Source organism: Anolis sagrei, chromosome 5, assembly GCF_037176765.1.
Source record: "Anolis sagrei isolate rAnoSag1 chromosome 5, rAnoSag1.mat, whole genome shotgun sequence".
In the NCBI taxonomy this organism is placed as follows: Eukaryota; Metazoa; Chordata; class Lepidosauria; order Squamata; family Dactyloidae; genus Anolis; species Anolis sagrei.
This window is the reverse complement of record NC_090025.1, coordinates 184175303-184202505: the sequence shown is the minus strand read 5'-3', so window position 1 is coordinate 184202505 and position 27203 is coordinate 184175303. Positions and strand designations below refer to the sequence as shown.

The window sequence follows — 27203 nt, the reverse complement described above, 5'->3', positions numbered from 1 at the left end:
AGCCACACTCTATGTTTCTGACAGACTATATTAATCAAAGTGCTGTTATGCCTGCTGTCCAAAAGCCTGGGACCAGGCCTTTGGACAGCAGGCATAACAGCACTTTGGACAGGGAACTGGACTGCAATGGTTATATGGCGGATAATAATGTTTTAAAATTGTTTTTAATTAATATGTTATTTATTGTTTTAAATTGTTGTTTTATTGTTGTATATACTATATGTTGTGGCATCAAATTGTTGCCAAGTGTAAGCTGTCCTGAGTCCCCCTCCAGGGGTTGAGAAGGATGGGATAGAAATGCTGGAAATAATAAATAAATCCAAAAATAATCCAATCTGCAGATATTAATCATGAAATGTGGAGGATCTACTGTAAGTTTTTGATTTCATTCAGCATGACTCTTATTTTCCTAGGAACCATCACAGTGTAGTAGTTAGATTGGTGGAATAGGACTGGGAAGCTCTGTCATGAAGATCAGATTGATCACTTTGGATATCTATTTTAAAGTTTAGGTTAAAATCCAAAGTAGGTTCACCAGTTCTCTGAAATAATATTTATTTATTTTATTTATTTATCATGTCAGAAGCAACCAGACATGTGTATTACATTTTTAACAAAGCAAACAAACAGACAGACAAAACGCAAAGTTTGCAAGCTTGGTAGTTGATAAAATGTCCTTTGACCAGTATCTGGCCACTTGGAGTGCCTCTGGTGTTGCCGCAAAGAGATCCTCCATTGTGCATGTGGCAGGGCTCAGGTTGCATTGCAGCAGGTGGTCAGTGGTTTGCTCTTCTCCACACTCGCATCTCGTGGATTCCACTTTGTAGATAATAGATAAGACCAGATTCCACTGCACTGTGCAGAACAGAACAGAACAGAGTGCTACACTAAAGAAGCACCCTGGCAAGACCCTTCTTTATGCTCTTGTATAGGATGAGCTATAAATAAAGTTTTTTATTATAATTTATTACTATAGCATGGCAGACAGGGGCAAGAATGGAAAAGGGGGGAATATTTCTTTTATAAAAAAAATACCAATGTAAAAAGCTGCACTCTCTTCTGTGGCATAGTCATCAATGTATGCAATTCCCAAAGGTTGAATTGGTGTTTCCCCTATTCCACGGAGTAGATTGCCAAGCAAAACATAAATCCACATGGAAATGCCAGATTCCTTTTCACACCCTGGATACACAAACCAAGAAATAGAGAATTATATTTTGTTACAATATAATCATAGTCATGGTCATCAATATCATCCTCCTCCTCCTCCTCATCAGTCATTGTTTATTGGAACTACTAACATAACACCTTCTTTACAAATAACACAAAGTAGGTTCTTAGAAGTCTTCTTCAGGTAGCATTGATTGAGTTGAATTGGCTTGATATCCACTTAGCTACAATGCTTAAAGCAGCACACAAATAAATACAAATTATCAAAATTTGATAGTGGGTACAAATATACAAGCTGTCTCCAAACATATCAACATATTCAACTCAGACAAAGTGAATCATTCAACATTACAGTAAAAAAATATAGACAAGGAGGGAAAACTCTCCATCTATGTGGCCTACAACTCCCATCAGGCACAGCCAGCATGGCCAATGCTAAGCCATTTGAGGAGTTGTAGATCAAAATGTCTGGAGGTCCACATAACAAGCACAGGGTAAAGCCAAAATTAGTATGAGGGAAAAAAAAGCTAAAATCTTAATTTAACTTTTACTCCATTGCAAGTCTTCTTGCACCAAGAGGATATCTGTACTGCACCATATAGGTTGGATGGCACTTTAACTGGCATATTTCTGTCTTAAAAAATATTGGGATTTCTAGAGTACCAGGGTACTTAAATTCTTAACAAGAGAGTTGAACTACAGCTCTATGGCTCTCAAACAGAGTATTCCATTTAGTTCAAGACCCAGACTCACAGGAAAGACATATGATGAGACTTGGTAGCTAGTGATGTTCATGTCAGAGGAGAGATAAATTGGCTCAAAATAGGTTAAATACTTTGGATATCTATTTTAAAGTTTACACTAAAACCTGGAGATTATTTACTGGCTCACTAATATGAAAGCCACAGCAACCACTGATTTAGAGTTATCAAACTGTTTTATCATCAGTCCTTTTTTCAGGCAGTTGTATTGCACCAGCCTTCCCTTGCCCCTTAATTCGAGAGCGTCCATTATGCTTGGCTACTGGTTGTGGTATGATGAATTATGTTTTTAATTATGTTTTATGAGGTTGCATATGTATTTTATTGTGTATATTTTAACTCTGACTGCGCTTAGCCCCCTGTAAGCTGCCCCGAGTCCCTTCGGTGAGATGATGGTGGGATACAAAAATAAAGTTATTATTATTATTATCATCATCATCATCATCATCATCATCATTATAAACTCACTGTTGTTGATAAACTCTGAGACTGGATATACACTGCACTTTGATCCCAATTTGATCCCAGATTATCTACTTTAAACTGGATTATATGAGTCTACACTTCCATATAATACAGTTCAAAGCAAATAATCTGTATTTTATATCGCTGTGTAGATGGGGTTCGAGAAGCCCAGTAACACTGAGACATGTTGTACTAGGCTCTATTCACCAGGCTAGATGCTTCACAGCAGGCTCCCTTCCTTTATCAGCCAGAGGAGATTGGCAGGCTGCAATAGCAAGAGAGCAATGTTGTTGAGTGGCAATGGAAGTCTTCTTTACCAGGTACCTTTGTGCTTTGTGCTGGTTCTCACAGCATTCAAAAATCCCATAGCTGACCTGGCTAAAATACTGCAATTTTGCAATATATTAAAAGACTAGTCTTACCTGCATGGTTTTTGGCCTGAGATCTTTCCAAGACAGAGACTGGTATTTGGTTTTGATCCTGCAGACATGGGGAGATGCTGATAGTTGAATTGGAGGTGGAAGAAAATATCTCATACCTATAGCTGAGTAAAAACCAACAGTTTCCTTACAAGGATCCTGCCGATTAAAATTTGGGGAAAAAACACACTTTTAACTTACTCTGGAGTCCTAATGATTTAGAGGCTTGTTCTTGTGAGCTACTGCAATAAAAGCTTAGAGATGGATAAATATTGCTATTTTTTCCAAGGACATTTATCTAGTGTCAATAGTTGAAATAATGGCAAGCAAGAAGATGCTTGTTGACTTAAGGCCAGAGACCATATTTCAATGAAGAACAGTTAGTGTCCGAGAGATGAAAATGTCCTTGTAGGCTACAAATGAGCAAATTATGGACCGTGAGCATCATCTAGCTCCATGGTCCTTTTTGTTTCCCCCAGGCAGCAAAAACCAAACAATCAGAAAGCCTTTTTTCTTGAAAGTGCCTACTGGTAATGTGAAAGGCATTGCTAATACATCTGGGGCCCACTGGACTTCCCCAGTGATCAAATAAAATGTTTACTTTTTTTTTTTTTTGCAAAATTGTTCAAAAAATATTTTGCCCCAAAATACTCTAAAATGCACTCTAGGAGGTATATAGAATATTTTCATCTTCAACACCTTTTGATGTTCTTAGAGTCAGTGCAGGTCCATAAGAGGCCTTTTTTGGTGCCTGGAAGCCCCTATCTTTTCACACTTCCTCACTCTGTTTGTAGGGCAACATTGTATCTCATTTAGAGGCGGCCCTAGGTAATTTTCAATGGTAAGCAAACAGTATTTTGGCGCCCCCCCCCCCCCAAACCAAACACTGATATATATTTTCTGTTCATCGTGGGAGTTCTGTGTGCCATATTTGGTTCAATTCAATCATTGGTGGAGTTCAGAATGCTCTTTGATTGTAGGTGAACTATACATCTCAGTAACTACAACTCTATTTTCCCCCAAGAGTGCCTCAAGAGCGCCCCTGGGCAAAATCAACTATACTGCAAATGCTTACTTTGCGTAATGGGTTGAGCCGCCCCTGATCTCATTGCTATATGCAAAGCTACAGCTGCCCAACAGCCTTGTCATAAAAATCTGTTGGAGAATCCATTTATCATTTAGCATAGAAGTGAGTCATGTGCATCATATAGGGTATATTTGGACATTCAAATATTTATTTTGAGGCAACCACTACTGGATTCTACCACTACATCTGTCCAGCATTGGATTTCCTTTCTAATCCTTGAATTCATGGTGCTTTCTCCAATCAGTGTTTGTCCTTGAACAATTGTTCAAGTTAATATATATTTTGAGATCTTCTGTACCATGATCCCATGGAATATTAAGGTCCAAAAGGACACAATGGAGTTCCTCTGCTATGGTTGTCACTACAGTTTGATTGCAACTGTAATGACAAAAGATCCACTGTTCTTAAACATGACTCTACTCGGTCAGTGTGCGTGCATCTACTATGTATGTAAATAGGTATAACAATCTGTCAATTATGATTGTCAAAATGAGCTTTATGTTTCATGGCAGTTCTAGACAACAAAACTTTAAATTTGTGATTGTGTGGGTGTGAATCTTGGTTTCGTACTAAGACATATTCTGCTCCCTATTAATAACTGGCTTTGTAATTGATACTTTTAGAAGGTATGCATGTAACTATAATTATAGAATGCTAGAATCTCATTCATTTCTTTCCGAAATTTAAACTACAAGTGATTGTAAACTTACTGTCCCATAAAGAACTGTGGCATGGCTATCAGAAATGTTCCAATTGACATGATAAAGCAACCAGCTCCAATGATCTTTGGCCTATGAAGTTTGGCTCCAAAGTAGCTTACCAGAATTATGATTAAAAGGTTTCCTATAAGAAATACAGACAGAATTTAGGTTGAGAAGTAAAATCATGAGAAAACCCAACTGTTAATGATTTCCAAAGTGTTTATCACAGTAACAGGCTTGTGAAGGCCACATACCAATTTCAAAGCTCCCATCTATTAGGCCGACCAGAGAAGAGGGGATATCAAATCTTTTTTCTATTTGAGTGATGGTACTTTTCAGATAACTTCCCGAGAGCGCTTTTGCAAAGTAAACAAACGATAATGCACAAAGAAAAATCTGCAAAAGAAAATGATAGTTAACAATCTGATTTCATAATGGTACAATATGGTTGTTAAGTCCTGGATCATATTGTTAGTCCTAACTAGAGTTGACTAATGAATGGGATTAATCTATACACTGACTTCTATATATTCAATGGGACTAACCTACACAATGACTTACCATTCAATATTTGATTCTATAGGGCAACTCTAATGGATACTATCAAATAGAATTCAGGTCTAAGCTTACAATTTTAGATGTGCACATAAAACATGCATAGGATTGCATATGGCAGTTACAATCTGGTATGTATATATTTGGAAGTAAGCCTTACTGAAAACAGAGGAATGAATTGTAAGTATATATACATAGGACTGCACTCTTAAAGCCTAAAAATCCTTCTTAGAAAACAGTTCACTTTGAACATAAGAGGTATAATTTTGGAGTTATGGATGCAATTAGGATGTCTGCTTAGCCATAGATGAAAACACTTCTTTGGTTCTAGTCACCACAGTGATACCACCATAAACTGATGGGCTTCACCTTTGGAAACCCAGAAATGAGTGGAATTTACCACTAGGATTAAGCTTTGCTCTACCTTCATCCCAGGAAGCTTCTTTCATCAGTTTCAAATCAAATATCAGAATTTTATTTCAACTGTTGGCAACACTGATGTTGGGAAGGAAGGGGGAGAGAAGAAATGATAGTTTTACTGGATGGGTGCTATCATTTTCTCTCTCTTCCTGCATCAGAAAGCCTCCTTGCCTTCCTGAAAGATAGGAAGAAGAACAAGGGTCATTTTTCTATACCACCCTTGGCAAAATCGGCTCTGTGGTTTTATTGGTGCTCCCAGAAGTGCTGTCCCATCCTTTCAGCAGGGACAAATACGACGTCAAAGACCAAAATGGCCTTGATAGCTACCTGTGACCCATGGGATACCGTTGTTACCCACCCTTGACCAAAGGTATATAACCCAAGAAGTGCTGAGATGGGAAAACAGTAAAATAAAAACATGGTTCACCTCCGCCCTTCGGGTTGGTTAGCAACCCTATATCCAACTTAGAGAAAATGCCAAACCTGGGGAAATTGTTGGCACACTAATATGATTGTCTGTCTATTTTTGGAGGCAATAAGCTGCTTCCTTAATGGCTCAGTGGCAACTGAAGGTTCATTCAATGAGGGAATCGGATTACCCTTGAAGCCGGCAGAGGTGGGAATGATCTTATTTGTCTCATAATGCAAGTTTAATGAACACAACTTGCTTTTAATTCTCCAAACAAGGGATGTAGTTAAGTGCCAGTCTGCCCAGGGAGTTGGGAGAAGATCTGGTTCCCCTTGTGTCAACATGTACAGAACTCTTGGAATTCAGATAGCAATGACTGCTGGGAATGTAAACTGACATTAGGGTACAAGTGGGGTGTAATATGTATGTGTGGTAGAATGTATTATTGTCCTAGCAATAATACAAATTCAACTAAACTTCCATGCTTTGGAACCTGAAGTGTTGTTTTATTGCATTGGTATTCATACGTCTCCATAATATGAGGTCCATCAAACCACACACAAACTACATCCCGTTTAGACTACTGCAACGCTCTCTACGTGGGGTTGCCTTTGAAGACGGCCCGGAAGCTCCAATTAGTCCAACGCTCGGCAGCCATGATACTAACTGGAGCGAAGCGCAGGGAGCATACAACTCCTCTGCTGCACCAGCTCCACTGGCTGCCGATCTGCTACCGGGCTCAATTCAAAGTGCTGGCGCTGGCCTTTAAAGCCCTAAACGGTTCTGGCCCAACTTACCCATCCGAATGTATCTCAGCCTATCAGCCCACCAGGACCCTAAGATCTTCGGGGGGGGGGGCTGCTCTCTATCCCGCCTGCTTCATAGGTGCGGCTGGCGGGGACGAGAGACAGGGCCTTTTCTGTGGTGGCCCCTCGGCTATGGAACGCCCTCCCCATGGAGGTAAGATCATTGATGGTTTTCCGGAAAACCCTCATTGATGGTTTTCCGGAAAAGACTAAAAACCTGGATGTTCGAGCAGGCGTTCGGTTAACTCAGTGCAATAAGTGTAATGATTGAAGGACTGGCAATTTGGACGATGAAACTGGATCGCGATTTTAGTCAAGAGATGAATTGGATTGTTTATTGATATATGTATTGTGGATCGTGTTTTTATGCTTTTAAACTGTATACTGTTGTTTGTTATAAGTTGTTGTAAACCGCGTTGAGTCGCCGGCTAGGCTGAGAAACGGCGGTATACAAGTATAGCAAATAAAATAAATAAATAAATACATGCTGAGGCTTACCAGGGCCTTGGATCCAATTGCTAGTCTCAACTAGAGAAGGCCCACAACTCAATAGATTTATTTTATTCACCATTTAACAATTGTTTATACGGCTCTACCCTAGTCATAGAATCATAAAGAGCAAAACTAACATATAGTTCACCTGCACCCTTCAGAACGCATGGACCATCTATTCAACCCCCTGGCTTGCAGGTATACACAACTAAACCACTCCCCAAAACTGCCACCCAACCTCTGCTTAAAGGCATCCAAAGATGGAGAGTCCAGCACACTTTGAGACAGACTATTCCATTTCAAACAGTCCCTACAGCCATGAGGTTGATCCCAAATTTTAAATAGAATCTCTTTTCTTGTAATTTCAATCCATTTGTTTTGCTCCTCTCTCTGGAGTGGCAGAAAGAAAGTTTGATCCATCTTCTATACAACGTCTCTCCAGGCACATAAATATGACTATCTTAGCACATTTCAATTTTTGGTCACTAAACCAAGTCATTGCTCAAAAGGATGGTTTCCAGACTTTGCCTTCTTGGTTGCCATCCCCTAGACATGTTCTTGACAATGTCCTTCTTTAGGCGAGGGACCCAGAACTCAACACAGTATTCTAGGGGAGGTCTGACCATAGCATAATAGAATGAGACTATTCATTCCCCTGATCTGGACTCTGCTCCTTTTGATACAATTAGAATTATATTGGCATTTTTTATTGTTGAATAACCTTTAGGATACACACTAGGTTGCTTAACAGTCTCTACCCCACATTTCTGAAATCAGACTGGAGCACAGAATGTGGAACTTTAGCAAGTTTATTAGCCTTTCCAGTGTGGTGGTTTCAAAGACATCTCAGTATCCAAATTTTGTGATTCCATTTAGGCCTTGTTTCACTAATTTTTCAAATGAAGATGACAAACAAATCCTGCTAGGCATGAGCAAATTCTCATGTGTCATGGCAATAACTGCTTTAAATTATTTTCACAAATAAGTTACATGGGAAAGCTGTCATTTCCTTGCTGTTGGCAAAAAGTCACTGGAGGACTGGCAAAGAAGTTTTCCTGTTGGCACTTTTGCTAAAAGTAAGCCCCATCTGAAAATAGCAATATTTATACACCAAGGCACACATAAAGATACACAAACTACAAATGGTCCTTTCCTATTGGAATGGTGTTGGATTACTCTCTTTCAATGGCCTAAAATTCTTATTTCATGTGAGTCATATATATCCATTCATCCATATATCCATTTCTGTCCTCCAGTGATAAGGATTTTTAAAAAGCATATCACAGCGCTTCTCGACCTGTGGGTCCTCAGGTGTTTTGGCCTACAACTCCCAGAAATCCCAGCCAGTTTACCAGCTGTTAGGATTTCTGGGAGTTGAAGTCCAGAACATCTGGGAACCTACAGGTTGAGAATCACTGGCTTATCAGAAACAAATAATATTTGCTACCTGAAAAATCTCCTAGTTTGTAGAAATATTTTCTTACCTTCACTTTTACTTCCGATAACACACCAATTTTGTCTTTGTGAGTACTGAAAATGTTAAAACCTAATTCTCCTGGGCTACCTCACCCAAGAGAAGTGAAACTCAATAGCCGCACACTTGGGATTTCTCATTAGAAAGAGGGATTGTGATCACATAAAGTGAAAATACAATAAAAGACAGAAATGTAATGATTGTTGCATTAGGACTCAACACTAAACAAAGACATGTCATATCCTCCAATTGTCTAGCAGGGACTGTCTGGATTAATCACACTTTTAAGATATTTCCTAAATGTTCCAATTTCTCTCTCCTCTTTCTACTTTTCCCTTTCACCCCCAACTTTAGCTGCTGTAGACCAAGTTCATACGACAAAAGTAGTTCAATTAACATAGTGAGAGAGAGACAGAGCAAAATTTTATCTCTCCTAGTAGGTTCACATAAAAGCAAACTGTGGCAGCCTTTCCTAACTAGTATGGTCTTCTTCATGAATAATTTTCTAGTTAATAACCTATTTAATTAACAACTGTCATCGTAGTTAGGCACATGTCCCTCAGTATTCATCTGTGAAATGTTGGTGTGTACAGGTCATCAGAAGAAGAAAAATAGAAGGATCATAATTGATCTAATGTTAAATTCTCAGCATATTTGCTATACCTTCATTCCTCCACACAATGTCTGTTTCTCCTTTGAGGCTGAGGATTCTGATCTTAAAGACACCCTGTCGATAGACAACATTGTGTTTTTCAAGAAGAACTGGGCATGGTCTTTGGATGAATTCTCCATCTTAGTGTTCCCTTTCAATCAATCTGTAAGACATTGAAATAAAGAGTATGGAAACATCTTATTGAAGTGACTATCTGCACCCATACAAACCCTCCTAAATGTTAGATCATCCTCCAATGCATTTATTTTGTGCTATTGGGTTGAAAGAACAAGAGGAATGGCCTTATAAGTAATTGGCCTACATTGGTAAAATTCCCTACCTAGAAATATTTGTGACCTTCTCACTGTCTCCTGTACACAGCTCTGAAAATACTTTTATTCTAATCCACATTTGATTATTTTGCTTTGATTAATCATAGCTGGTCATTTTTAAGCAGCTTTAGTTTCATTTTAATATTTTGCTTTATTATGGGATTTCTTGTATGCTCTGTTTGGTGGCTAATGTGCACTGACATTGTTTATTTTTAAAAATATTCAAAATCTTTACAAAAAGGTAATAGAAGACCTTGATGTCATCCAAAAAGTCATTATTGGGTTCATATAGAAAGAATTTTGATCTGCACTCACCCCGCCATATTTCAGCATATTTAGCAGATTGGAAAAAAGACTCGTGCAATGACTCACTTGGAAAATAAATGGGGAAGTTCCTTTTATTATTAACCTTGGACGAATTAACATGATCTATGCAATAGTTGTTTGAACACTGGACTACCACTCTGTAGAGTAGGGTTTAATATTCTGCCCAGCCATGGAAACCACTGGAGACCTTGGGCAAATAACACACTCTCATTCCAAGAGAGCTCTATGAAAGGTCTACTAGATGGTTGCCATAAGTCAGAAATGACTTGAAGGCACATAACAAATATTCTTGTTCACCACACACCCCTTTTCCTGCTTCTTTCTTTGCTGTTCTCTGAGGGCCCTTCCAGACAGGTCCTACATACCAGGATCTGATCCCAGAATCCCCACTTTAAACTGGATTATATGAGTCCACACTGCCAGAAAATCTGGGATAAACATAAAACCTTGGATCACATCCTGGGATATAGGCCCTAATACTTACACTTCATGTAATGGACTTTCCTTTGGAAGGAGAAAACATGTTTTATATACTTAATGTGAATTATGATTAAAAGGTTTCCTATAAGAAATACAGGCAGAACTTAGGTTGAGAAGTATAATCATGAGAAAACTCAACTGTTAATGAAAACATGTTTTATATACTTAATGTGAATTTTACCCAATTTCCATGTCCAGACTAACGTATGAACCTGGATTTATCATTTAAAATTTATTCATTTCAGAATTTTTCAGGGTCATCCATCAATTTAAAAATGTATACAAAATGGGTGTATTAGAAAAACATATACTCAAAAATGTGCACATTATTTAAAATAAAATAACATTGCATTATAATAGGAAACTCACCTGGAGGAAATTTTCAAGGCATATAATGCAAAAAATGCAGAAAATTGCAAGTTCAGAAGGTATGCACACAAAGATGTGTACACATGATCATGCATTTTTAAAATACTTCAAGCTCAGATTACCTTACAGCTCAGAAAAAATCAAATTTAAGCTTGGAAAAAGGAGAAACAAAGAAATCAAAATTGACAATCAGTTCTGACTCCTTAGCTACTGCTGCTGCAAACTTTGGAAGTCACGGAAGCTTTTGAATATCTCTCCTACTTAATTATCACAAATCATGTCACCTTAAACTGATCAAATGTACATCAGGCTGCAATCAAGTCTTTCTTTCTTTCTTTCTTTCTTTCTTTCTTTCTTTCTTTCATTTTGTGTCTTTAAAAGTGTATCGTTGAATGGTTAAAGACTGCCAATTTCATGAACTTTTCTACCCTGGGACAATATTGTATTAAAAATGAAAATATAATCAGATATTCAATTCATCATCAACAACATCAGACATCATTTTAGTTAGTTCCAGTTAGAGGAGACCCATTCAATCAATTGTTGAGTGATAAATCAGCATCAAAATTAATCCCATGGATTTAATTGGTTTTAGTAAGGATTAAAACCCAGATTTAGGTTGTTGTTGTTGCTGTGGTTGTTGTGACTCATTTATATCTAACCTTTGCTGAATGCTGCATTATTGTGTTCCCATTATCTATGGGCAAGTGCATCTATTAGGAAGAAACTTCCCCAGAAGTTCAGTCTTCCTCTGAGTATTTACAAAGTGCACTGTTTTGAAGAGTTTCATATTTTAAAAAGCCAATGGGATGGTGCTGGAGGGGGGCATTTATGGTGATGTGGCCCAAGAAATAACACCTTTTAAAACAATAGGTCCTGAGCCTTGAGGAATGTATGAAAAAGTTTGGCTTTTATGAAAATAATGAAAGAACAATGAAAACATGGCAACCAAGCAAGTTTCTCCAAATGATGTGAGAATTTTAAAATTACCCAGAATGTCAACACTATTTCAGGCTTTAAAATAAATCAGACTTAATAATAACTTTCTCTAGTAAGGCTTTGCTTTCTTGTAAGAGTTGGTATTATAGCAGATAGAAGGAAACCAATGTGTGTGTATCACCACTATATTAGTAAATCTGGATTTAGTTATGATTACATTTTGTGGGAAGAATGTGTTTCCAATGTTTACAGAAGAAAGAACTTAGTTCTCATATATTCCCCAAGGTGAACATCAGTTTTAGACAAGAAGGAAGGAAAGGAAGAAAGACGGATGAGGAACCAACCTTACCTTGGCAGTAGCAATCTTCAGTTCATCAAAGTTACTTCCTTGTGGTTGAACCCCAAACCAAATATAAACACTCTTCCTCTCTCCTGGCCTCTAGGTGGAAAAATCTTGAGGAAAAACCCAGACTGAGGTAGAACTTATATCTAGAGGTAGATAAAGGAGACCAGCAAACAGAAGGGGTGGAGAATCTAGGACTTTCTTTTGTCTGTCTGATTGATATCTTGATTTGATTGTTTTTGTTCCTGTTCAGCCCTCCACCTTCATATTGGATTCCTCCCCTCCCCCACTACGATTCCCAGGACGAACAAAAGTCATGAGCAAAATAGAAACTAGTCTCCTTCCACCGTGTAAATAGTTAAAGTTTCCAGGAACCTTTCTTTACTACATGCAGCAAGTTTGACAGTATGCATGTGATAAAGCTTTCTCCCCCTCCTTCCTCCCTACTCTCCCCCTTCCCTTTCTAAAACTCTGATCTTCTTAATTGCTGGTTACCAGGAAATAAAAGACTTCATGGGAGGAACCTGCCAAATGCAGGAGAGGGTGGGTGAAATAAAGAGACTTTACAGAAATATGCCTGCAAAGCTTGCTATGCACCCCATCCCATTACCGAATGGGATCATCAGCCATTGTTCGGAGCAAGGCTACAAGGAGCGATATTTAAAAAAGGATAAAGTGTCCATACAATGACTATTTCTTCAGTCTGGTGCTATTCAAACCCGGTTGTTTTCAACATTTATTTCCCAGTTCATTTTTTTCCCCATTCAATCATCTCACCTTAAATCTAGAACTTTGTGGAGGTTCCAGCTGGTATCTTCTTCCATTTTTGGCTCTTCCATGTTTCCCAACCATTTCATCTACTTTTTCTTCTTAGTGCAAATAAATTGTTAAGCTGCACAAAGATAGTTAGTCTCAACTAGAATTGATGCAATCACTCAATTACTGAATAGTCAATTAACATGTAGAGATACTCCAATTTGATTCAATTGTTCTCCCTAGAATTTAGGTCAATGTTCATGTATGAAAATAGAATTTAGATCAAACTGTTTTTATTGGGGGTATAAAACAATGGTTCTCAACTTGTGGGTCCCCAGGTGTTTTGGCCTATAACTCCCAGTTTACCAACTATTAGGTAAACCCACCCAGTTTACCAACTATTAGGATTTCTGGGAGTCAAAGGCCAAAACCTCTGGGGACCCACAGGCTGAGAACCACTGGTCTAAATATTCTAGAGAAGTGGTTCTCAACTTGGGGTCCCCAGATGTTTTTGGCCTTCAACTCCCAGAAATCCTAACAGCTGCTAAACTGGCTGGAATTTCTGGGAATTGTAGGCCAAAAACATCTGGGGACCCTAGGTTGAGAACCATTGCTCCAGAGGCACCTGTTCCTGTCTGTTCTTGGAAGCTAAGCTAGGTCACTCCTGGTTAGTCTATGGATGGAAGATTGTCAGTGTGAAACCATAGAAAGAAGAATAAACTGGCAAAACCATCTAAGACTATTTCTTATGTAAGAAAAACCTTGTAAAGAATCAAATGTGTCCCTTGTTTCTTCTTTAGATTACCATGATGCTACCCAAATTCTTATTCTGCCCAGATATCATATACTTTAAAGCAGGGGTCCTCAAACTAAGACCTGGGGGCCGGATGCAGCCCTCCAAGGTCATTTACCAGGCCCTCGATCAGGGTCACCCTAAGTCTGAAACAACTTGAAAGAACACAACAACAACAATCCTATCTTATCAGCCAAAAGTAGGCCCACACTTCCCAATGAAATAATAATAAGTTTATATTTGCTAAAATTGTTCTTCATTTTAATTATTGCATTGTTTTTATGTGTCTTTTTCACTACAAATAAGATATGTGCAGTGTGCATAGGAATTCATTCATATTTTTTTCAAATTATAATCTGGCCCTCCAATGAAGACTGTGACCTGGCCCTCTGTTTAAAAAGTTTGAGGACCCCTGCTTTAAAGCAACTGAAGTAAGCTGAGGCCAAAAGGGAATTGGGAAGAGGAGAGAGAAACTGGGACATTTTCAAAACTGGAAAACTGGGATGGCAGAAGATAATTGGACTATGCCAAATTGGGACCGTTGGAGGCTCTGGACATTATAATTTTATTCCTTATACTCGAATATGTAATAATTTCCCTTTAAAACATGAAGAATTGCTCAGAAAGTAAAGGCATGTAAAGTAAAAAAAAAAGAGGCTGCAGTCCTATAAACAGAGTGGAATTTACCTAAGAATAAGCCATAAATAACTCAGTGCATAATATTGCACTGCAGCAAAGAAACGAACTACAATATTATTGCTAATTTTTTAAAGGAGGAACACACTAATTTTGTTAAAGGGGGCACAGCAACCCTATCTCTCAGGAAACCCTGAGCTAAATTTCATTACTACTGGAAGGGCTTTTATTTCAATTGCATCTATTCATTCTGCCTTTGTATTGACTAAGGAGGCTTTATGAGACAGACCACCTCTGTTTCCAAAGAGAGGAACTCATTAAGCCATATGTTCGCCTCCTGCGAATGGCTTCTTTTTTAATTTGCATTTTGCTATCAATATTGGCCACAACCACAATCCTTGTAATATAAATGTAATTATAAATAACAGAAGGAATTGATCCCGGAAGCCTACTTAGACTCCAAGAAGATCTTCTGAGCACAACAAGCTCTTGTAGGAGTTTAAAGTGAATTGGTGATAAAGTAATAATAGCAATAGTGCCATAGTTGTGAATATGTGTCATAGCTGCATGTAGAGTATATGGATCTTGAACTCTAGTTTGTGAATCTATAACTGCTGTGCTTTAGTCAGAGTAAAGTATTGAAGCAAATTGAGACTTTCCAGTTGCCTCTAGAGCCCCTTCCACACAGCTGAATAAAATCCCACAAGATGTGCTTTGAACTGGAATACATGGCTGTGTGGACTCAGATAACTTAGTTCAAAGCAGATATTGTAAGATTTTTTTGCCTTGATATTTTGGTTTATATGGCTGTGTGGAAGGGCCCTAGGACAAACTGTGAAGAAACAACCTGGCTTAAATTAACAACAGTGAATCATTAGATGGGGGTGATACCATGGATCATCTAGTTTGGGGGTGTCAAAAGTGTGACCTATAAGTTGCATGCCAGTTCCAAAGCCTTTTGGGGGATAATCTATTTAAATTAAAAGGGAACCATAATGTACGATGTGACCCAAAGCTCAACACCATAACTGTCCAAACCAGGATGGCACACTAGTGCATCATTGTGGGTGTGGTTGAGTACCTTCAAATCATTTCTGGCTTGTGATGACACCTAGGCAAATATTTCTTCTATGAATTCCTTTAAAATGCCTTAGGACAGTGGTTCTCAACCTGGGGTCCCCAGATGTTTTTGGCCTACAACTCCCAGAAATCCCAGCCAGTTTATCAGCTGTTAGGATTTCTGGGAGTTGAAGGCCAAAAACATCTGGGGACCCCAGGTTGAGAACCACTGCCTTAGGATCTAGCAGTGCACCTTTGAGTCAAGAGGACTACAACATCAGCCCATAAACAACTTCTTGACGTAGAAACATCTGGTTCCAAACATGGCACCTGGCATTCTTGCTCAAGAGGATTCAAATTCAGCGCAAACCAGGTCCACGACCATTAGCTACATAAAAGGGACATTTTGTTGTGGCCTGTCATGATAGAGTTATATAAATCATAACAACTTTGCTTGCAAAAGATTAACTTAACGCTCGTAAATCGTATTTAAGGGCATGAAAAGGGTGGGTGGGTGGAGGGAGAAGTGATTGAAAGGCAATGCATGCAAGAAAATGACTGGGTTTGTCCATAGGGGAGCAAAATTAGGGGCTTTCCCCACAGCTGATGGCATAAAACCATGAAAATGAAATAAAGGGACATAACTGGCTTCTTCATGTTCAGTAAATGACAAAGAAAGTAGGAATGTAATGTGATAGAAAAGATAGGAGTGTGAGTGGGAAATCAGCCACCAATTTGCTAGGGAACTTGTAGCTTTTTGTGGGGCTTACAATTGGCACTAGCACTACCCAGCGTGGTCAAAGGTAAACACATGTTTGCTCAGAAGAAAATATAATATCAAAGTTGGGAGTACAAAAGTAAGTATACTCTAGTTGAGGACAGACATTTAGGCTGGGTGGTTTAGGAATCAGTTCCCTGCACAGTAAGGAAGGATAGAATCCAATTGTATACTGACGGCACTGAGAATCATTACATGCCATCCAAGAATGCAAACTAGCACATGAAATAGTTATACTTGTAGAATTCCATTTACTAATAATGAACTAAATACACGTATTAAACAACACCCAAAAATGGCAATTATATGTGTAAAGGCATTTGCACATGTGCATGATGCCAGGAGGTTTCCACCTTAAATGAGTTTTTAACCTTATATCTATGGTGGTGTGATTTTCCATGTTAATAAGGAAAATGTTTTAGTGTGTGGTCTTTCATGTTATCTGGATGACATTTGTAATAGAGTGGTCCATCTCTTCATACAAGCTCTTCTTATGGAATGAAACCTCTTGAAAGACAAGTAAAGTAAAAAAAAAAATTATCACTATGTAACACCGCCCCCGCCCCCTTAAGAATGCTTCCCACAAGTTGTGGATTATATGCCTGGTAACTTTCATGACCTAATGAATAAGTATCCATTTGGATTGTATTTCTTAGTTCTCTGTCATGATAATTTGGTTTAGGTTCCATTGTAACTCAAGCAGGTGTACACGGAAACATCTGCTTGTCAAACTGATTGATGCATCTGACAAAGTAGGCTGGTGTTCGTGAAAGCTGATATTGTGAGTAAGCCACTTAGTTTCTAAGTCGCAGCTGCTCTTTTCTTTCCATTTTATAATGTATTCTCTGCTCATTGTAGTAAGTCCTCTAATAAATTATGGACTCATAGGACAATTCTACTGCATGATCAGGGTTGCTAGATTGGATCTGGGGAGGGTGTCTATAACTTTGTTCCTTAACAAATCAAAGATTTTGACAAGGTACCATAAACAATTCGAAATGGAGTGAAGCCACCTTCTACTCCTTCCAAACCCCATCATAGAGCCACCTCCATTCTCAACTTTTCTCAGAGGTCTCTTCCACACAGCTGTATAAAATCCACATTGGACTGGATTATATGGCAGTATGGACTCAGATAGTCCAGTTCTGAGCAGATATTGTGAATTACCTGTCTTGATATTCTTGGTTATATGGCTCTGTGGAAGGGCCTTGAGTTTCCCTATCACTGACACAATAGCCAAGTTGGGAGGGGATGGCTGGGACTTCAGGTTAGGGAAGATGAAAAAGGAGGTGTACCATCACCCCATTTTATGGAGCTTTGTTGAGGATTCAATCTTCAAACCAGAGATTTGAAAGAGAATGAAAGATGGTATTGGAACAGACATTAGTGGCAGTAGGCATCCACTTAACTATCTCAGGAGTTTTGGGGGAAGAGCCACCCCTCCGTATCCACAGATACTGCAGCCACAGATTCAAACACCCATGACTTCAAAATCCAAAAAGCAAACACAGATTTTGTAATTTTCTATAAAGAACATCCTTTTACCATGTCATGGTATATAATGGGATTTGGGAATCCAGGGCCCTTCCACACAGCCCTATATCACAGAATATCTGCTTTGAACTGTTATCTGAGTTATCTGGGCTATCTGAGTCCAAACTCAGATAATGTGGGATTTTTCTGCCATGATATTCTGGGATATAGGGCTGTGTGGAAGGGCCCCCGTATTTTGGTATTCATGTGGAGTCCTGGAATCAAACTCTAGCACAGTGGTTCTCAACCTGGCGGTCGGGACCCCTGAGGGGGTCGTGAAGGGGTGTCAGAGGGGTCGCCAAAGACCATCAGAAAACACAGTATTTTCTGATGGTCATGGGGAATCCATGTGGGAAGTCTGAGCCAATTCTATCGTTGGTGGAGTTCAGAATTTTCTTTGATTGTAGTGAACTATAAATCCCAGCAACTACAACTCCCAAAAGTCAAGGTCTATTTCCCCCAGGCTCCACCAGTGTTCACATTTGCGCATATTGAGCATTTGTGCTAAGTTTGGTCCAGATCCACCATTCCGTGAGCCCACAGTGCTCTCTGAATATAGGTGAACTACAACTCCCAAACTCAATGCCCACCAAACCCTTCCAGTGTTTTCCATTGGTCATGGGAGTTCTGTGTGGCAAACTAGGTTCAAATCCATCACTGGTGGAGTTCAGAATGCTCTTTGATTATAGGCGAACTATAAATCCCAGCAACTACAATCAATCCTCCCCCAACCCCACTAGCATTTATATGTGAGTGCATTGGGTATTTGTGCCAAGTTTGGTCCAGTGAATGAAAATACATTTTGCATATCTGATATTTACATTATGATTTATAACAGTAGTAAAATGACTTTTATGAAGTAGCAACAAAAACAATGTTATGGTTGGGGGTCACCACAACAGGAGGGACTGTATTCAGGGGTCATGGCATTAGGAAGCTTGAGACCCACTGCTCTAGCAGATACCCAGGTCTCACTATGCCTATTATTGGTATTGCATTGTACAGACATTCCCTGGGTTCCAGGCAAGATAGCTTCTGTAAGTTTGTTCTTCAGTTCAATCTGTGTGTAAGTCAGAATAGGTACAGTTTTTTAGTGTAATTCCAGTAATTTTTTAAAGTTTTGGATAGCACAGGGAAGAGTTAACACTTTAGTAACATTTACTTTGCTGTATAGAAGATTCACCTCATTTTCTGTCTCTGTGATGATTGGATTGACTAAACTTGCATATGGTTATAATACACTGCCTATAAGTTGCTGCTGCTGTTGTTTCATATTACATATTGGCTTACTGACACTTTCAGATAAAGTAATTATATAGTTATTTGGTTATATGTGGCCTTATATAATGTAATATTGCATGACCTATAGGCTTGTCTTGTTTTATGTTACCCATGTTTGTCACTGTATTACTGTATCTGCCCAGGTAGTATTAATATGTTCAATTTTTTTCCCCACTGGGTTTTTTTCTGATGGTTTTCTTATTATGAGAACCTTCTTTGTTTTACAATCTCCAACATGGAGACCCCGGTGGTTCAGTGGGTTAAACCCTTGTGCCAGCTGGACTGAAGACCGACAGGTCGCAGGTTCGAGTCCAGGGAGAGCGCAGATGAGCTCCCTCTGTCAGCTCCAGCTCTCCATGTGGGGACATGAAAGAAGCCTCCCACAAGGGTGGTAAAACATCAAAAGATCTGTGCATCCCCTGGGCAATATTCCTTGCAGATGACCAATTCTCTCACACCAGAAGCGACTCAAGTCGTTCCTGATACAACCAAAAAAATTATAAAAAATCTCCAGGATTCCTCACCCTTGGCTATTCTATGACAGCTTGGAGGCATAGTTCAGTTGCATTGGAAGAACCACCTGAGCATCATGCCTGTTTTTTTAATGCTACATCCTCACCTTTTTAATACAAAAACCCTGCTTTTTAACTAACCAGAAGTAGACTCCCAGCTGCTTCTAGCATTCTCCTACATCACTACTGAACTTCTCCCTAACATCAGTGGACAAGTCCAAAGAGTTACATTGTCTCTGGGATATTCACCCAGGGCTCTTCCATGCAACCCTATATCCCAGAATATCAAGGCAGAAAATCCCACAATATCTGTTTTGAACTGGGTTATCTGAGTCCACACTCAGATAGTGTGGGATTTTCTGCCTTGATATTCTGGGATATAGGGTTGCATGGAAGAGCCCTGGATGAATATCCCAGAGACAATGTAACTCTTTGGACTTGTCCACTGATGTTAGGGAGAAGTTCAATAGTGATGGGATATAGGGCTGTGTGGAATATAGGGCTGTGTGGAAGGGCCTCCAGAGACCATCAGAAACATCACAGAAGCAACCTCAGTGACGGAAACAAGAAAGCTCAGCAACCAATGTGATACCACAGAATTATATTTATGTTTTTCTTCACATTGCGACATCCACATTGTTCATTTTGTGACAAAGTATCTCTAATAGTTCTGAATACATATTTACTATTATACATTATACCAAGAGGCACTTCCAGTAATTCTGGCAAAAAAGGATCATTATAGTGTCTAACTTACAAAACAGTAAAAATAAATAATGTTTATCTAAAAGATTTCTCTTTTTTCCTGTACAGAATCTATTTTGTACAAAACATTTATCAGCCGTTAACTAAAAATCACTTAACAAATGCTCGTGAAGGGAATATATTAAGTATTGCTACATGTCTTAAGTGCAAGGTATCAGTGAAAGGAAAAACAAAAAGATTTCAGGTGGATCGTGAAAGAACATCACCTAAAAATGCAAGGCCTTGTTCTTTGAAGTGTTTTTTTTTCTATTAAAAAAAGAAGTTTGATTACAACAATATTGACAATATATAAATATAAATTAATGCATGTAGTACTTAGTGAAAAGAACACCGTGTTAAAAATGGAGAGCTACAAATACTGAATGGGAATGGCACATTTTCACACTGTTTATTGGGTTGGCAGGTCAATCTTCTTTTGGGCAAGAAGCAGTCAAAGGTTAACTATCCTAAAGTATCATTTCATTTTCACTCTTTCACATGTGATCACAGCATTTTGATATCATGTGAACTGTTGTGGCTCCATCCAGAAGTATTTAGAATTCTTCACCAGAAACCAATAGGTTTCACCAAACTACAAATCCCTGGATTCCATAGGATGAAGCCATATCAGCTGAAGTGGAGTGCTATGATTATTTAGAGCAAAAGAAACCTTTGATAGGAGCATTATGTATCTTCAGAACATAAATCCTATTTCTCTGTTTCCCAAGGTGAAGGTTAAATGTTGTTCTTCCATCTGCTGCTTCTCTACCCATTGCTTTGCACATTAATTTTGATTTGAAGCAGCAGCAACAAGGCTTCAAAGACCTGCAGCAAAGAAGGAACTTGTAGAGCAACACAAATGTGTTTAAATATGATCACCCATAGAAAACCAAGGGTCTCAGAAGTGTCCAACTCTGACTGGATCATGTCCTTTAGTTCCTTTTATAAAAAGGGGGGACGGGGACCTTAAGATATTGCTTTAGAGAAGATCTGCAAGATAACCAATATAAACTTTGTAAAGAGGATCCTATAAAAAGAAAGAGGCAGACCCATGAAGGAGACTGCTGCAATTCACTGAATACTTGGATCAATTAGAAAATTGCTTACACCTCATCACAGGTGTAACATATAAGAGATGCTCCACATCTCACAAGTTAGGAAGAAAAAAGTATTAGCTGGGAAGGGGAAAAAAACGAGAGGAAATCAGAGTGGGTTCTTTTTACAGCAAATGTTTCCAATTGCTTAGATGTCAATTTACCCTTACAAAAGGATATAGGAATTGGCTTCAAGTCTTGTGACAGTCAAGTACATATTCAACTTTCAACAGAGCATTGGGGGGGGGGGAGATGATTTTAAACCTTGACAGATTAGATGATTGTGGCCAGATGTAGACTGCGGAAATATAGTTGAAATATGATGACATGCAAATATGTCCTTGTGCCTTGGAATACAAAGCTGAAGTATCGTGTCATGTGGATATTTCACATAAACATGTGCATGCAAATTGGTGGCGATCACACGTAATTTTCAAAAAAGGCATGCATGTGACAAAACAGCATATACTAGGCATTGGTAACTGAGGTACCCATGGAATATAGCTAGCCCCCTGAGTGTAATAGCTGGATCTTCCACTTGCCAACTAGAGGCAGAGTTGGGTGTACACTAAAATCCATGAGGCTGGTTAGTGTAGCCATGAGAATGGCTGGTAGTACACGGGAGGAATGGACACCAGTCTCTTCGCCCTCTCCTTAATATGGCCTCTAGTTAAAAACAATGTATGATCAGGAGATACCATGATACCAAGAATAATCATGCTTGATCCATTCAAACCAACGTCCCAGATTTACAGGCCACAACTTCATGATTATTTCCACTGTGCAACCATTCCCATATATTCCACCAGAGGACAATAATGCATGAAGGCAATGGGCAGGTGAGTGGATGTGAACCACATGTCTCATCCTCACCATTTTTTTTTCTCCCATCACAGCACTAGCATCAAAATTCCACCACTGCAGTTCCTTCCTTTTGTAAAAAAAAAGAAGTACAATGTTTCTTTAGAACAGAGGTGGGGAAAGCAGAGTCTCCAGGGGTTTTTGGATTGCAGTTCCCATTGTCCTTAGCAGGTAGCATAGGCAGAGCTGGGGAACATTGGGATTTATGCTCCACCAACCTCTGGCGAGTGACTCTTGGCCTGTGCCTGCTTTAAAGCAAGGCATGCATTTATCCACCCATGTTGTTGAAATTAAAAATTTATGATTGTTAGGTTTTGAAAGAGGGGCTTATTTAATTGCCATCACTAAATTTTGGTGACAAGCAGCAGTTGTGAGAGGGAGAATGACCCCATCCCAAGACTGCCCAAAAGTTGTCCAACTCTAAGCTTTGTGTATCTCCAGTTCCACTTTGAGCATGTGGAATCCTGCCTCAAGATTCTCAAGAGCACCAAAAACCAAAAGAAAGGAAGGAAGGTTGGTTGGTTTTTAGCATGCTCTAGACTCTGTGGATAAAGCATCGTTGCAAAGCTTCATTCAGAATTGGGAATGCCATCCTCAGTTTTTCTTCCCAACCTGGAACAATGAGATATTAATTTTTAAATAAAAAACCGTCTACAAATACATTCAGTTCAGTTTATACATTTAGGACAAAGATTAGAGGAAATAAAAACTCTAATGCAACAGTAGGAATACTTGTCCAGATCCTGGATACTACCTTTTGGTTTCTAACTCGAAAAATCCCCAAACAAACATAAGGTACATCTGAAAAATATTCGTGGCTCAAATAGAGTTAACCTATTGATTCAAATAGAGTTAACCTATTGATTCAGTGGAATTATACACAAGTTAATTCACCACTGATTCCATAGGTTGGATAGTTGCAACTATCCAACACAATTCAGGGCTTCATTTGGCAAGGCAAAACATTGATTGTTTTTTAAAATGGAACTATGGCCATTCTAAAACATTTCTGAAATCTCTTATTTCACAGGACACACAGGTATTATGTGGCATGTGTTGCCTTCACAGGAATTGATAGCATGAGCTAATACCAGAAATTAGTAAGTTTGAATGTTTGCTGTTGTTGGACAATGCCATGCTGCTTGGGAAATATTCTGGAAATAGTGTTGAAAAATGAACATTCTCAAATTCTGCCTGCAACACACCCAACACCCCCTTTTGCCAGTGTACTGGAGGGGAAAAGCAACAGCAGTAGAGAATGGATCTTTTGGAGATGCTGCTTCACCATTAATTATTTTCATATGGAAGAAGCTGGAACACAATTGGAAAACCATAATAAAGACACAATCCCTTAACATAAAAATTGTCTTGCATTCACCACTAATAACACATAGGAATGCTGAATTATCTAGGCACTTATTTGGAGAGGCCAATAATAGAAATAAAAGTGGGCACAACATAAGACTGTTTTCCTGCTTTCTACTGTTTTGACAATAAGATGTGTGTGCAGGAGTCTTTCACTAAAGCATGAATATCAATTCACATTCTGACTAGTTCTTTTATTGAATAACTTTCAGAGTTATTTAATAAAAGTTCACAGGGATTATGAACTGCTTGTGTATAAGGCATTATGGAAGTTTGTTTCTTTGACAAAGAGTCATCGGAGCTTAAAACACCTAACTCACATGGGATGCTATTCAGCAACAGCTTGTTTTGCTACATTTTCTCCTCAATTTTATGCAACTACATCTATACAAGTTGCCACTTGGGATAAAATATTTTGTAATTTTGGCTCCCATGCAAAAGAATTAAGAAGGAATTTTTTGTATATTTTCGCTTTTTTGCCAAAAAATATTTGTGGAAACAACTTTTTTTTAGCACAAACATACTTTTTGCACATAAAACTATTTTTTTTTTTGACAAACTGCATTGGGTTTCATTATTTATGCAGACTAATGTTTTGTGCAAACGTTTTTTTCTTGCAAAGAAAAAAAAATCCCAAAATGGAAAATTTAATAGGGCATAGCATTTTCCTAATAAAATATCTCAAAATTTCAAGATGCCCTTTCTCACTGAGATGTGCCAGTATGATTTATATCCACAGTAGTGGATAAAAACAACATTAAAACTTCCTGGTTGGTAGAAAAGAAAAATATCAAAACAAGGTCTGCTAGAACTTTCCAACTATCTCTAATTCACTTCATGCAGAGAGCTTTTAACACAGAGGGCACTCAATAATTCAGTTTGCCACTTGGAAAGACAGTGATATACTCCAACATATTAAATCTATTCTGCCTGAGACACTCTAAGGCATAGCTCTTAGGATAACACTTAACACAGAGACAATTTTGAACACAAAATTAAATGTTTAGATTGAGAAAAAGAATCAAAAGTTAGTATGGGATGGGGACTATATATGCCTAATTGCTTTTTATTGCTTTCATCAGAATATATGCAAAATGGAGCCCATTCTCTCGGTTTCTTGTAGCTGCAGATTCACCTGTTCAGCAGACATTTCCTCAGCTGAATTATCGCAAATAGTGCCTACTGTATCTTCAGTCCCCAAAACATGTTCAAGCTGAGATGGTGTTTGAGAGTTTACTGACTAAATGGTAATAAATCTGGATCCAAATGAAGCACAACATCGATCTGCTTTACATTCGAAGGGGAAGCAGAATGATTTTGACATATTAACCCATCCCTGAAAATACGGGGATTCTGTGTTTCCCTTAGCCATCTAAATTTGAAATCCCATTACATTGCAGACTATAGTGGGGCCAGGTTGCCAGCTGGGGGACACCCAAATTACTAACAATTGGCCAACGCATAGCCAGAAGCTGCCTAACTCTTGGTATTTCTTTCCCAGCTACACCATATGTGAACTCTCCCCCTGGAATGGCAACTATGAAGACCACACTGGCTCTTCATAAAGCCATTTATACTACTTGCAGCCAACCAACAACAATAACAACATAAAATCCTAGAAGTGTCTCATAAAAATATTTTCCAAGGAATTAGTCCTCATTTTGAAATTGATACTTTAACAGATTACTGGGAAGTTCACTCCATGAGTGAGTAAATAGTCTGGCTTGTATGGAACCAGCATCATTTTTGTGATGTTCTCTGCCATTTCATATGTCTTTATGTATTGCCCTTCTTGTCACAATGAAGTTTGAGAAGAGAACAGGTGATGGACAGAGAATGTAGGAGAGTTGTCAGTTGTAGGAGAGTTGTCCAGCGCCATGACAAGGCGGCAATCCTTTGCTGGAGGTTGTCAATGAATGATGCTAAAATGGAGCCAGCATTGGAATCTAAGCACTTTCCCCCATTCCATGTGAACAATTAATCCTAATTACTATTTAATGAGGGTTTCTGGAACATTTTCTGCCACAAAAATGCTGTGTCCCCAATAGAAAATGATGTTTTCTGTACAAAACCACAAAGTGTGAATTTTGTACAGAACATGTCCCAGACTGTAAAAACTCTCGAAAGTCCATATTTTTAAACAATGTTTTCAAATATTTTAATTACTCTATCCATATTCTATATAACAATTGCTGCCAAATTATGTATATAAAATACCACCTGGTTCTTTGTAGTTTTGTAGTTTATTGTGTGAATTTAGAAAACTACAATCAATTTTTTTCTAAGATGATCAGATTTCGTAATTGTTTCTTCTTTGGATTACAATTCCCAGAATTCCCCAACCAGCATAGCCGCTGAAAGATTCTGAGAGCTGCAACCCTCCAAAGCAACTTTTCTATGTTCTACAGTTAAAGAGAACCCTGACTCTGCCCTTTGGATTTTTCTCTTCATTTTTATTTCAGATTATTCAGAAATTCCTCAAGTTTATAAAGATATGGGTTTTGCTACAGCAACCATAAGGAAATCTAATCAGGGAATTCTACAAGAGTATTAATAGACACTAAAGAGATCAGTCAGCTAAACAGAGAAACACAGTCCTCTTTCTAAAGGCCAAGGGTGTGAAAGACAATGGAGAAAACCTCCCATTTCTCTTCCACCTCAACCTCTGCCCTAGTTACTCTCTGTCTCTCTCTCTCTCTGCAAACACCCATGGGCTTACCTATGGAATTCCCATTGACTTTCTACCAGAGCTGAGTTTTGTGAACAACGCACTGCCAAAACAGCTCTTGCCTATGGAATGTCTCCCCATTATAACAATTATCATGAATCTACTGACAGCTGTATGCCAAGGGTTTTTTGTTTTTGTTTTTGTTTTTGTTTTTTGCTGAGTGAGGTGCAGTAGAGGTTGACTTCTGAAAACAAAAAACAAAATGCCAATGGTTCCTACGTGTGTTGTATATGAGGGAGAAAAGCATGCTCAACTAAAACATATACTCCAACATTTCACAGATAAAGAAAGCCAAAATGTGGTTTAGATGGCCAAAGTTACAAAGGAAGAAAAACACACCATCTAGGAGAAGTTGCAGCAATTTGTTTTTGCCTAAACTGCTGGGAATGGGAACATTCTTCATCCTCCTCTCCTTTTCCCCAGCTGAGTTAACAGTCCAAACTCCCTTTTCATTTTATGTCAGTTTGCAGCAAGTGAAGTTAACTGAGAAGAAAGGGGAAAGTGGGAGGAGGAAAGAAAAACTGGGGCATTTTAAAAGCAGCTGAAAAAGCACAGGATCCATTAAGAAATAAAACTCATTGAATGACCTTGGGACCATGGACACCAGAACAGGATTTGAGTACTATGCAAGATTGGGCTAGAGGTTTTAGAGCAAGAGCACCTAGACCAAAAGTATAACTGCAGAGGCCAAGATGTGGACTTAACTGTTAGTCTCAATGGTGCTAAAAGATCCCTTCACATACCAATCCAAACTAACTCAGCTATGACTTTGAACCCTTAATTATGGCTGCATAGGACAGATACAAAGTGTGGGATGTTTCAGGTTCGAACTACAGACCATGCCACACAATGCAATGGCTAA

General features: G+C 38.7%; 1 protein-coding gene across 1 annotated transcript in view; it reads right to left on the bottom strand.

The window, feature by feature from the left end:
- Positions 1 to 12670, bottom strand: part of SLCO1C1 (solute carrier organic anion transporter family member 1C1) — a 29769-nt gene extending 17099 nt beyond the window's left edge. Inside the window, exons 1-6 of the mRNA XM_060776604.2 lie at positions 12208 to 12670; positions 9423 to 9574; positions 4858 to 4999; positions 4613 to 4745; positions 2819 to 2940; positions 1036 to 1182 (exon numbers count right to left, since the gene is read on the bottom strand). Of these exons, the coding sequence (XP_060632587.2) occupies positions 1036 to 1182; positions 2819 to 2940; positions 4613 to 4745; positions 4858 to 4999; positions 9423 to 9551 (673 nt within the window). The 5' untranslated portion in view covers positions 9552 to 9574; positions 12208 to 12670. The remainder of the gene's footprint in view (positions 1 to 1035; positions 1183 to 2818; positions 2941 to 4612; positions 4746 to 4857; positions 5000 to 9422; positions 9575 to 12207) is intronic.
- Positions 12671 to 27203: the final 14533 nt, after the last annotated feature.